The 13,316-nt window shown below is 49.4% G+C and overlaps 1 protein-coding gene across 1 annotated transcript in view; it reads left to right on the forward strand.

Moving 5' to 3' along the window:
- The window catches only part of LOC115466289 (BPI fold-containing family B member 2-like), a 97,512-nt gene that overhangs the window by 47,204 nt on the left and 36,992 nt on the right, over window positions 1-13,316 (forward strand). The window contains exons 7-9 of the mRNA XM_030197488.1: window positions 34-94; window positions 10,420-10,511; window positions 13,060-13,245. Coding sequence (XP_030053348.1) covers window positions 34-94; window positions 10,420-10,511; window positions 13,060-13,245 — 339 coding nt within the window. The remainder of the gene's footprint in view (window positions 1-33; window positions 95-10,419; window positions 10,512-13,059; window positions 13,246-13,316) is intronic.

Here is a 13,316-nt window from a genome sequence, read left to right on the forward strand (position 1 = left end):
TCAGCTTAATCACATATTTGTCTCTTGACACAGCTGTGCCTAAAGATCACTCTAGTCTTTGACTTGCTGGACGTTAAGCTGGAGGCTTTCAGTGGTGAGTGCTGTGTCTGTGCTTTTATGCTTTTAGTTTTCAGTCTGCCCAAAGGAGTTTCTCATAACCTGCTGCCCCCCTTCCAATCAGGCCAGAAATGTGTCAGTTTCCTGTCTCCCCTACAAAAAAAAATCGTTGCAAAGCCACTGTAATATGACCACAAACTGAGTCATGTTGTGTAACCAGGTCACTCTTCCAGGTGAGAGCCGGGGTCGACCCTGCTTAGCTTGGCTAGCTTTTCCCCGGTACGAGCTGCAACCACCGCCTTGCTGCACTGCTTCTGGCCTAGTTTAACTGCTGCCCAGCTGACCTGCGCCCAGGATCAGCTCACAACTGGGACACACAAACTCCAGCAGTCTTATAGTTCTTGAAAACCACAGGTCTTTATTCTCTCAGCATCTTTTAATACAGCTTTAATCTTCAAGCAGTTACTTCCTCAAGAATGCAAGAGTCAGTTCAGTTTTTCCACATTCAGCTTATTAACACAGTCCAATCTTAACTCAGAATATAAACCTTTTTCTTGCTCCCAATTGTAACTCAGAATATAAACCTTTGTCTTGCTCCCAATTGTAGCCTCCCCTCATCAGCACTATCTTCTACCCTTAGATAGTTTATGGGTTAGCTTCTTCCACCAGTGGCTTCCCCACTGGATTATTTTATCCTCTCCAAGTATGCACAGCTTGGGCCACACTCCCGCCACCAAAGCCTTTACCTTTCCTGAGGAAGTTTGAGCAAACCTTCCAACCTCCATGCACTCCTCCTTACCTTCTCCTTCTACCTCCTCTTTATTCCACTCCATCTCCTCCTCCCCAAGCTCCACCAGCTGTTCCCCATCTCCAGGATCAGACCTCATCTCCCAATCAGTCACTCCACCCTCCCCCTCCTGGGAGTTCAGCTGACCCTGCACTGGCTTCTGGGAAGTGTAGTTTTTCTCCTGCATTACCGCTTTCCCTGGCAGTTTGATCCCTAGAGGGCGCCCTGTTCTCCTCACTGGGCTGAATGAACGGGGATGATGCCGGCTGAAAGACCCACTATCCCCTTTCCCTCGCACCAGCCCTCCAGAGTGCTCACACACCCCCCTGCTCAAACGATTGCCAGTCTTCTCCTGGCCTGCACTGGCAATTCGCGAAAGAACATCGGCATTTGTCAGAAATTTGCCTGATCTATGCTCCACCTCGAATTGATAGGGCTGTAAAGCCAGATACCACCTCGTGAGACGACCATTACTATTTTTCATCTGGCCCAACCACCTCAAAGGCGCATGATCCGTAATCAGAGTAAATTTCCGACCATCTAAATAGTAATGGCACATCTGCACTGCCCATTTTATCGCTAAACATTCTCTCTCTATGGTTGAGTACCTGACCTCATGGGGGAGCAGTTTCCGGCTCAGGTACATCAGGGGATGTTCCTGCCCCTCGTGTACCTGAGACAACACGGCCCCCAAACCTACCCCCGAGGCATCAGCTTGCAGTACAAAGGGCTTATCAAAATCCACGGCTCTCAGCAGGGGTTCCTGACACAGGGCCACTCTCAACTCATTGAACACCCGCAGCCCTTCCTCCTCCCATCGTAGACTATTGGGGGACCCCTTCTGAAGTTTATTAGTGAGGGGTGTAGCAATGGAGGCAAAGTGGGGTATGAACCTCCTATAGTACCCCACTAGGCCCAAAAAGCTCCTTAACTGCTTCTTATTTTTGGGGTATGGAAAGTCCTGGATACTCGCTACCTTATCCCAGAGCGGAGTTATTTGACCATTCCCCACCCAGTATCCCAAATATTTAACCTTCTCCTGCCCAAAACAACACTTTTGCGGGTTCAAAGTCAAACCTGCTTGACGAAAAGCCTCTAATACCGCCCTCACCCTTATAATATGCGAGGGCCAATCCTCACTCTGAATGATAACATCGTCCAGGTAAGCCGCTGCATATTGCTGATGCGGTCTTAACACCTGATCTAACAACCGCTGGCAGGAAGCTGCCGCTGAATTAAGCCCAAACGGCATGCGTTTAAATTGATAGAGCCCCATGGGTGTAGAGAAGGCTGTCTTAGGCTTGGCCTCCTGAGTCAGAGGGATCTGCCAATACCCTTTGGTCAAGTCCAGGGTGGACAGATATCGTGCAGTACCCAAGCGATCCAGAAGCTCATCAATACGTGGCATCGGATAGGCGTCGGCATCCGAGAGCGCATTAACTTGCCTAAAGTCAATGCAAAACCGCCACGTACCATCGGATTTGGGCACTAACACCACAGGACTCGACCATGGACTGACAGATTCCTCAATGACCCCAAAATCCAGCATCTCCTGTACCTGTCGGACCACCTCTTGTTTCTTTGGGGGTGAGAGACGGTAAGGTCTCTGTCTGACCACCCGGCCCGGCTCCGAGATGATATCATGCATGATAAGGTGAGTTTCCCCTGGGCAAGGAGTCAGGACATCCCGAAACTCCTCCACAAGTGCCTGAACCTCTTTCTGCTGACTCCCTGGCAATGTAGTAGCAATCTGCGGTTCTCCTGCCTTATATATCTCCGTGATCTGTGGTCCTAATTCTTCCTCAGCTTCCCCCCTAGCCTGACCAAATAGTCCCCTTCGCTCTTGCCAAGGTTTAAGTACATTTATATGATAGGTCTGCTCCTGGCCCTGCTCATTCCTTACTAAGTAGGTGACTGGACCTAACTTCTTTTCTATGACCGCAGGACCCCTCCAGCGTCCCACGAACTTATGAGGCGAGTCTGAAATCATGATCAAGACTTTGTCCCCCACCTTCAATGCCCTCTCCACCCTTTCCGGTCATAATAGGCTTTCTGGTAATCCTGACTCCTCTCCCAGTGTTGCTGAGCCCCGCGGCTCAATTTATGCAACCGTTCCTTCAGCTTCACTAGATAGTTCACTACATCCCGATCCTCCTCTTCCGGAGGAACCCACTGCTCCCTTAACACATCCAACACTCCCCGGGGTGATCTCCCATACATCAATTCAAATGGTGATACGCCCAGAGAGGCCTGAACATTCTCCCTACACACATACAAAACAAATGGTAACAATAGATCCCATTCCTCATGGGAGGAACCTAACCCTTTCCTCAACAACATTTTCAAGGTTTTATTGAATCTCTCCACCAGGCCATTAGTCTGAGGATGGTAAGCTGCGGTCCGAATATGCTGTATTCCGAAAGCCTCCCACACCTGGGCCAGGGTTCGTGACATGAAATTGGTCCCCCGGTCGGTAATCATTTCCCTGGGAAACCCCACTTCACAAAAGATCCGAATTAGCTGGGCCGCAATAACTTTCGCTGAGGTGGTACGAAGCGGCACGGCCCAGGGGTATCTTGTGGCCATATCCATGATCACTAGAATATAGGAATACCCCCTTCGGGACTTATCAATGGGCCCGATCATATCCATTGCCATACGGGTAATAGGAGTCCCTATACGGGGAAGGGGTCGTAGGGGCACTCTGTTCGGTATTTGCTCTGATACCCTCTGACACTGACTACAGGAGCTGCAAAATTGTTCCACCTCTTTATACACCCCGGGCCAGTAAAATCTGTTTAATACCTGCCGGAGAGTATTCTGAGCCCCCTTGTGACCCCCTAAGATATGATCATGAGATACCCGTAACACCAGGTTCCTAAACCCCCTCGGTACTACTAACTGTTTCTGAGGTTCCTTCCCCCCTGCTAAACAGGACAGCCGATATAGCAACCCCTTGTCACTAACAAACCGAGGGAAGCTGGTTTCTCCCTCTTGATCTACCCGCTCCCACGCATATTGCAATGTCTGGTCATCTTTTTGCTCTTTGGAAAAATCAGGGAATCTCTCTAACACCTGTTCCGTATCCCCTGGGAACCTCCCCTGATGAAGGAGCTCTTGACAATGCTGCCACCTTTGCTCCTGACCTCGTTTCTTTTGCTGAGAGCCTTTCCTTGTCTTCCCTGGCCGCCCCATAACCTCTCCCTGGAATGGAAATACTTGCGCCAGGGACAGTTCCTGCTCCTTCTCCTGCCTCTCCTGGGCCCGGGTAGATACCAAGGCTTGCTTACCCCCAAGGCAGTATGTGAATGGAGCCCAATCCCGTCCTAAAATGAGATCCTGAGGAAGCCTAGGAAGTACAGCCACCCACACCCACTGAAGGCCCTCCTGGTCCTGTATGTCTACTAGCCGGACCGGATACCTTGAGGAGGCCCCGTGTATGCACTGAATAGCCACGGACCGGTCTCTCTTCTTACCCTGCTGACCCCCTTTCCGGGCAATCTGCCCCCACAACTTCTGGGAGCACATTGTCTGGTCCGCTCCTGAGTCCAAAAGTCCTTCCACCGAGACCCCTCCTATCTTAACCCAATGCGTAAACTGGGGTTCCTTAGAGGGGGTTACCTGAGATATGAGCCCCAACTTGGCCCTACAGTCCCTCCTCAGATGTCCCGACTTCCCACATCGGTAGCACACTCTATCATCCTCCTTAGGACCTTCCTCCCTCCACCCAGATCCTTTGAACATTTTACCCCGACCACCCCGCCAGACACCCTCTCCCCCCTCAGAGTATTGTGACTCCAGAAAGTATTCAAAGCCTTTGATAGCTTCTTCCAGAGTCTCACATCCCTTCCTGATCAAATTAACCCTGATACTCTCCGGTAGAGCCTCTAAAAACTGCTCCAGCACCAGATCCTGCATTAACTGAGTCACTGCCCGCTTATCAGGCTCTAACCATTTGATAGCCAAGTCCATCAGCTTCTGGGCCAAGGCCTTCGGAGTCTCCCCCTCCCTCCACCTCCGAAAGCGCCTGCGATAAGTTTGTCTGCTTACCCCATACCGGTCCAAAATAGCCATTTTCAGCTTTTGATAATCCACCACGTCCCCTGGCAACAGGCTCCGAAAAGCTGCCAGGGCTTCCCCGGACAGGGCGGGAGCCAGTCTGATGGTCCATTGTTCTTGAGGCCAGGCAGCCCGCCAATGCTACCCGCTCAAAAGTCCCCAGATAATCCTCAATGTCGTCCTGCTCTGTTAACTTGCCCCAAGGCAGCCAATTAACCCGTCCAGGCTCCAGGCTTCCAGGCACAGCTCCAGTGGCTATAGCCTCCAATGAGGGGCTCTCTTTCCTCGGTAGGGGTACTGCCCGTAACAATTCCTGCACCACCTCCAGCACCGGTTGTATCTGTGCTCGAGAAGCAGCCAAGGAATCCTCTAGAAGTCTCTGAGCCATTTCCTGCTGCTTTTGGAACTGGTGGGCCATAAAAGACAGCAGCTCCTTCGACTCCATGTCGCCTTAGCCACCGGTACCTGAGAGAAAGGGAACAACAAAGAACACTCTCCAAGTGCGGTATTACACAGCTCCGGCCCTCTATATCCCCCTCCTCCTGGTTACCCGAGTCCCGTATATGCTTACCAGAACTCGGAGTAATACACGCTTCTTTTGCCGGCGGGTTGTTCAGATTATCCCACCACTGCCACCATTCTGTAACCAGGTCACTCTTCCAGGTGAGAGCCGGGGTCGACCCTGCTTAGCTTGGCTAGCTTTTCCCCGGTACGAGCTGCAACCACCGCCTTGCTGCACTGCTTCTGGCCTAGTTTAACTGCTGCCCAGCTGACCTGCGCCCAGGATCAGCTCACAACTGGGACACACAAACTCCAGCAGTCTTATAGTTCTTGAAAACCACAGGTCTTTATTCTCTCAGCATCTTTTAATACAGCTTTAATCTTCAAGCAGTTACTTCCTCAAGAATGCAAGAGTCAGTTCAGTTTTTCCACATTCAGCTTATTAACACAGTCCAATCTTAACTCAGAATATAAACCTTTTTCTTGCTCCCAATTGTAACTCAGAATATAAACCTTTGTCTTGCTCCCAATTGTAGCCTCCCCTCATCAGCACTATCTTCTACCCTTAGATAGTTTATGGGTTAGCTTCTTCCACCAGTGGCTTCCCCACTGGATTATTTTATCCTCTCCAAGTATGCACAGCTTGGGCCACACTCCCGCCACCAAAGCCTTTACCTTTCCTGAGGAAGTTTGAGCAAACCTTCCAACCTCCATGCACTCCTCCTTACCTTCTCCTTCTACCTCCTCTTTATTCCACTCCATCTCCTCCTCCCCAAGCTCCACCAGCTGTTCCCCATCTCCAGGATCAGACCTCATCTCCCAATCAGTCACTCCACCCTCCCCCTCCTGGGAGTTCAGCTGACCCTGCACTGGCTTCTGGGAAGTGTAGTTTTTCTCCTGCATTACCGCTTTCCCTGGCAGTTTGATCCCTAGAGGGCGCCCTGTTCTCCTCACTGGGCTGAATGAACGGGGATGATGCCGGCTGAAAGACCCACTATCCCCTTTCCCTCGCACCAGCCCTCCAGAGTGCTCACAGTTGTCATAGTGAAAACCTCCAGGACCGGATGGGCACACACATGAAAGACCTAAGGCAGACTAGACAGTAGAGAAGGTCTTGGGAAGAATGAAGAAGTGCTCTTTAGCTAATTCCACTTTGGAGTTTTGAAACGTATAAAAATAAATTCCAACAGTTAGAAATATATTTGCAATAACTTTATTTTATCATTGATATTTCAAAATTATGAATTGTGTACAGTAGATATAACTGCAAAAGAAATTAATTGTGTTTTCTAATTCAGAGACCTGGGATTTTCTTATTTGTAGCAAATTAAATATTAGCTGACATGAACCGATGGCTGAAATGCCCATGCTGGGTACTTAAAACAAAAGTAAAAGAGGGAGGCTGTGAGGCAGGCTAGCATGCCTTTCTTCAGGATGTGCAAAGTGCTCAAACATGTAAAGAAAGGTGGACATACACAGAAAGAGTGGATTCAAGATCTGATACTAGATGCTATAACAGGTGGGGTGAGACCATCAGCCAGGAGAGGACTCCATTCATAGGTCAGCCAGAGGAATCCACAAAGATGCAGCTTTCTACTTGCAGGAGACCTTATTTTCCCCTGCCATGTCATTCAGAGTGTATGAATAAATAAGTTCAAAATTTAGCAACAGCTCAGTCCCTTTTCACTTAGGCAATAGGCACTGTAGTAAAACAGGGCTTTGTCAAAGTCTTTTAAGTGTCCTGTGCCCCAATCACATAATCCAAATGTATGAGTTTTGGACAGCCTTTAATTATCTATGCAAATGAATTTCTTAGGGAACAGAGCACTGCTTCCCTGCTCCCAGCCTTAGCCCACAGTGGCACCTGACAGTCCATCCACCATGGTAACACCCTTTGGGGACTTTTCCAGTTATAAATGCTGTTCTCAAGTCCCCTTTTTAAGGACTCAAATTTTCCTTTTTACCCAAGGATACTCCTTTCTTCATGAAATGTTCATTATACAAGTACCTTATGAGTTTATCTTGTTGGGCAGACTGGATGGACCGTACAGGTCTTTATCTGCCGTCATCTACTATGTTACTATGATATGTTACTATCAGGTTTATTTTCGAAAGAGAAGAACGCCCATCTTTCAACACAAATCACAAGATGGGTATCCTTCTCACAGGGTCGCCCAAATCGGCATAATCGAAAGCCGATTTTGGGCGTCCCCAACTGCTTTCCATCGCAGGGACGACCAAAGATCCCAGGGGCATGTCGGAGGCATAGTGAAGGCGGGACTTGGGCATGCCTAACACATGGGCATCCTCGACCCATAATCGAAAAAGGAAGGGCGTCCCTGATGAGCACTTGGACGGCTTTACTTGGTCCTTTTTTGTTACAACCAAGCCAAGAAAAGGTACCTGAACTGACCAGATGACCACCGAAGGGAATCGGGGATGACCTCCCCTTACTCCCCCTCAAAAACCCTCAAAACATTCTTTAAAAATATTTTTTTGCCAGCCTCTATGCCAGCCTCAAATGTCATACTCAGGTCCATCGCAGCAGTATGCGGGTCCCTGGAGCAGTTTTAGTGGGTGCAGTGCACTGCAGGCAGGCAGACCCAGGCCCATCCTCCCCACCTGTCAAAACCCACCACAAACCCACTGTACTCACATCTAGGTGCCCCCCTTCACCCATAAGGGCTATGGTAGTGGTGTACAGTTGTGGGTAGTGGGTTTTGGGGGGCTCAGCATACACGGTAAGGGAGCTATGCACCTGGGAGCAATTTCTGAAGTCCACTGCAATGCTCCCTAGGGTGCCCGGTTGGTGTCCTGGCATGTGAGGGGGACCAGTGCACTGTGAATGCTGGCTCCTCCCACGACCAAAGGGCTTGGATTTGGTCGTTTCTGAGATGGGCGTCCTCAGTTTCCATTATCACTGAAAATCAGAAACGACCAAGTCTAAGGACGACCATCTCTAAGGTCGACCTAAATTTCCAGATTTGGGTGTCCCCGACCATATTATCGAAACAAAAGATGGACGTCCATCTTGTTTCGATAATATGGGTTTCCCCACCCCTTCATGGGGGACGTCCTGTGAGGACGTCCTCAGAAAAACTTGGGCGTCCCTTTCGATTATGCCCCTCCATGTGTCAGTAGTGCATACATTTATGTGTATATACCTCTGGGTAATTTTTTAAGCAACTCTTTCTGTGAATAAAACACTGTTTTATACAGAAAAAGGCTTGCAAAATTACTCCTAAGATGCCAAAGTCTGGGACAGATAATCAAAATTCCGGTGCTGTTCAGTACAGTGCCAGAAAAATACCACCCCAACACTACTACAACCAGTGGCATAGACAAGGGTGGGCCCAAGCCAGTGATGTGCTGGAGCAGGCTCTCACAGGCTCGCAAGAGCCGGTTGTTAAAGTAGGGCCCTCCATGGCTACTTTAACAACTGGCTCCCAAAATGTGGGCTTGGGCCCCCTGCTGAATTCTCTTTTACTTTGCTGGTGGGGATGCTGAGCCCTGCCAGCCAAGTAAATAGACTGCTGCTGCTCCCCGCTCCTTGTTTCCAGCTCTGAGCAGCAGGCTGGGACTTCTCCAGCATGTGTGAGAAGTTTCAGAATGCTGCTCAGAGCAAGACGTTGGGAGTGGTGGCAGTCCATTTATTGGCTGCCAACAAAGGTACCTGTATGCCGAGCGTGCCCGCACGAAGGGAGGAAGGAGAGAGAGGCAAGTGTTGCTCCCCGCCCCCCCCCCCCCCCCGGCCACCCCTGGCCCTTCCAACTGCAGAGCTGGCTACGTCCGGAGAAAGAGCCTGTTGTTAAAAATTTACCAGCACACCGCTGGCCCAAGCCCACCCACTTTGAGTTCAGGCCCATCAAGTAGCAGCACACCTATGATGTGGCTGGCAGGGATCCCTAAGCCCCGCCAGCTGAAAACTTCCAACAACTGTCTCTCTTGCATACTTTGTAAATAGCAGATCTTTGCCTACCGTGAGCAACGACCGATACAAACTGCTCGCACCAGCCCCACAGTCTTCCCTCTGATGTATTCCCGCCTATGCGGAAACAGGAAGTTGCATCAGAGGGAAGGCTATGGGGCCAACATGAGCAGTGTGTATTAGCTGCTGCTCGCTGACGGTGCTATTTAAAAGGTATGCGAGGGAGGGGGATCTCTGAGAGACCATATGGCATGCAGGCGAGAAAGGGAGAGACCAAATCACTTGTGGGACAAGGCAGAGTTCTGCCCACCCATCTTGGGCTCGTGTCACTCAAAACTGGGTGTCTGGCTAAGCCCCTGGCTACAACACAGCTCCCTAATGCTCAGCGCTAATGACATGCAAAGTTAGGTGCAATGTCAGCGCTGAGTATTAAGGAGCTGTTTCGAGCTCTGCAGGAGAATTATACCTGGGCATGCGTACTTATGTGGTAGTTAAGCCCCACCCAATGGCAGGGCGTCACCATTTTGATGGCACACCCAACAGGAGGAGGGACTAGGACTCCGTTCCTCCTCCTTCCTCAAGGTAGGAGAGGGTTGGGAGGGGCCACTGCTAGGCCACCAGGGCTTTGTTATTTCACATTGACGATTACAAATGTGGGTGATAGTCTTGTGCTAATGCCTTTAGCACCTGCAATTCCTTCTGAGCATCAAGGTCTCTGTGTCCTTTCTTCATGACACAGAAAAAGTTAGCTAACAAACTGTACTGATTAATGCAGTGCTTTCCGCAAAGGGTCACACGTGCCACATTTGGGGTCACGACCCACCCCGGAAGTACATAGGCGTGTCATGCTGATGCACCTTGGTGGGGGGTTGGGAGATTGCTATGGCAACAATCTTGGGGTCGTGGCCTGAAAAGGTTCGGTAAGCAGTGGAATAATCGATGACTGTTGCAGAATACTCTGTCTCAAATTAGTCCAGCTGTTGGTATCTCGCCATCTCCCTCGTTGTATCAGCTTTCTAGATACATCTATCTACAGTATCAAGTTCACTTTTTATATTAACGTTGTATCCTGTTTTAATTTTTAAAGCTCTGACTGCCTTTGGCCCTGTGTCCCAGATCCAGTACACTCTGACCAGAGTTCCTGAAACAACTACCGAGGTTGTAGATTTCGGTCTGAATGTAAGTGACCACACGTGATGCCCTCGGTGTAACTCATAACCAACACTAACCAACCATTCGTGTACCCTTTGCATAACCTGTGTCTCACACCAACTACTATCCATTTATGGATCTTCAGAATAAAGTGTACAATAATCCGCCAGCTACCTGTGTATCTTCAGCATTACACACATACAACAATCACTGTACACCTGCATATCAGCATAACATAACATGATCACCCCAATCCACCTGCATGAGATCAGCATAACATGGTATAATAATGACAACGTCCCCTATCCACCTGTGCATCCTACATCTCTCTATATAAAATGCACCTCCAACGTTCTAATGAAGCCTCCACAAGTCCCAACGTTCTAAATCCATGGTGGTGTAGATCAAAATTTGCCCATGAGTGTTTGCCCCGCCCTCGCGTCAAACGTGGTGACGTCGAGGGCGGAGCAATGGCACTCAACCAATCGCATCGCTACACCCTCGACGTCATCATGTTTGACGCGAGGGTGAGGCAGACATCGATCTACACCACCACACAAACGTTGGATCTTTTGGAGGCTTCAAAAGAACGTTGGAGGTGCGTTTTAAATAGAGAGAAGAGAGATGAGGAAAAACGATAGGTGGCTGAAGGGGGGGGGGTCGGGGGAGAGAGCACAATCGCTGGGTGGATGCAGAGGAGGAAGATGGGGGGGGCAGGGGCACAGCACAATCGTTGGGTGGCTGCAAGGGGGCAGGGAAGAGAGCAGATTCGCTGGGTAGCTGCAAGGGGGCAGGGGAGACAGCAGAATTGCTGGGGGGGGGGGGGGGGCAGGGGACAGACCAGAATCGCTGGGTGGCTGAAGGGGGGCAAGGGAAACAGCAGAATCGATGGGTGGCTGTAGGGGGGGCAGGGAAGAGAACAGATTCGCTGGGTGACTGGGGGGCAGGAGAGAGAGCAAAAACGCTGGGTGGCTGCAGGGGGGCAGGGGGAGACAGCAGAATCGCACACTCTCTCTGCCTCACACACACACTATCTGTCTCACAGACACACTCTCTCTCTGTCACACACACACACACTCGCACGGTGCTGCAAACCATGCAGAGGGGGGGGAGAGGCTGGGAGACCTGAAACCACAGGAGGGGGGGGAAGGGGGAGGGGGTCCTCAGACCTCAGAGGGGGGAGGGGGTCTAGAGACCACAGAGGGAGGGGGGAGGTATCTCTGTCACACACACTCTCTCACAGTCAGTGTCTTTCTCTCTCTCACACAGTCTCACACTGAATCACATTCACTCTCTATGTGTTACACAGTCGGTCTCACACACACTCTCGGTCTCACACACTCGCTTAAATACACTCTCTTGGACTCACAGAGAGTCTGTGTATTGCACACATACTCTTGCACACTCTCTCTCACACACAGTGTATCTGTGTGCAACACACTCTGTCTCACAGTCACTGTGTCTCACATACACACTCGCACGCACTCTCTGCCTCACACACACACTCTGTCTCACAGACACACTCTCTCTCTGTCACACACACACACACACACACACACACTCTCACATTCACTCTCTTACTCACACAGTCACTCTCACACACACTCTCTCTCAAGCAAACACACTCACAGGAAAACCTTGCTAGCGCCCGTTTCATTTGTCTCAGAAACGGGCCTTATTTACTAGTAAATAAATAAATACCTCTACTTTACAGGGTGAGGCAAAAAAAGGACCCCCACCCTAAAGTTTTTTGCCGTTTTCTCAGGAACCGCTTTGAATTTCAATAAGAAATTTTACATACTTATTTAGTCATCATAGTTGCATATTATTATTAAACAACATTTAATTATTTTAAGCTATGTTGATGTTACTGACATTTTAGTGTTACTACCTAGCGATTTTTGCGCATTAAAAATTTTCGAGCTAAAACACAGTAAAATAACATCATTCAAACGATACAATTAACAATGTGTCAGAATTTTGCAGTCACTGTGAATGCTCAAAGTGTCCGTCCCCAGCTTTAACACAGGCCTTCAGTTGCTTTGGGAAGTTTTTAACAGCCTTATGAGCAGTCCCTCTGCCAGGTTGTCCCAGATCTCCTGCAGTGCTTTCTTGAGTTTGGCGATTGCTTGCGGCTTTTGGTGGAGCTCGTGATAGGCCTCCAACATTGCTCCTCAGACAAAAGTCTACGTCACTGTGACATCATTAACAGTAAGCTGGTGCCCCCGCCCCCCCCTTTTTTTCAAATATTGGTAATTTAACAGTGCAAACATTTTGAATTCTCGAAACTCGCTGGATGGTCACGCTAAAAAGTCTGTAACTTCACTGTGTTTAAAGATAATCTCATTCCACTTGGCACATAAATGTAGACAGTAACAGCAAATGAAGCTGCAAATTTTGACATTGAAAGCGATTGCTGAGAAAACGGCAAAAAACTCTTGGGGGGGGGGGGTTACTTTTTTTTCCCCTCACCCTGTATATTGGAAGATTAGATACAGATTTCTATCTTTATATGTGTGTTTATTCTGTCTCATCTAGCGCCTCATGGTGAATGTTTCTGTTTTTGGTTCTTCAGGTCATTTTCTACATATCGGGTGAGAAGCTGGATCTAGACTTGGCCCCCATTTCCATCTCCCTTCCAGCACCCAGCAGCTCCTCTAGCCCACTGCTCAGCCTGGCACTGTCCGAAAATGTCTTTGTTTTATTGTACACAGCCATACAGGAGTCAGGGCTCCTGAATTTTGAGATTACAGGTCAAACGGTGAGTGTGACTCAGCTGTTCTGAATCTTAACAGATATATAACAGAACGTTTTCAGGTATCAACAGCACTT

Source organism: Microcaecilia unicolor, chromosome 1, assembly GCF_901765095.1.
Source record: "Microcaecilia unicolor chromosome 1, aMicUni1.1, whole genome shotgun sequence".
NCBI classification, from domain to species: Eukaryota; Metazoa; Chordata; class Amphibia; order Gymnophiona; family Siphonopidae; genus Microcaecilia; species Microcaecilia unicolor.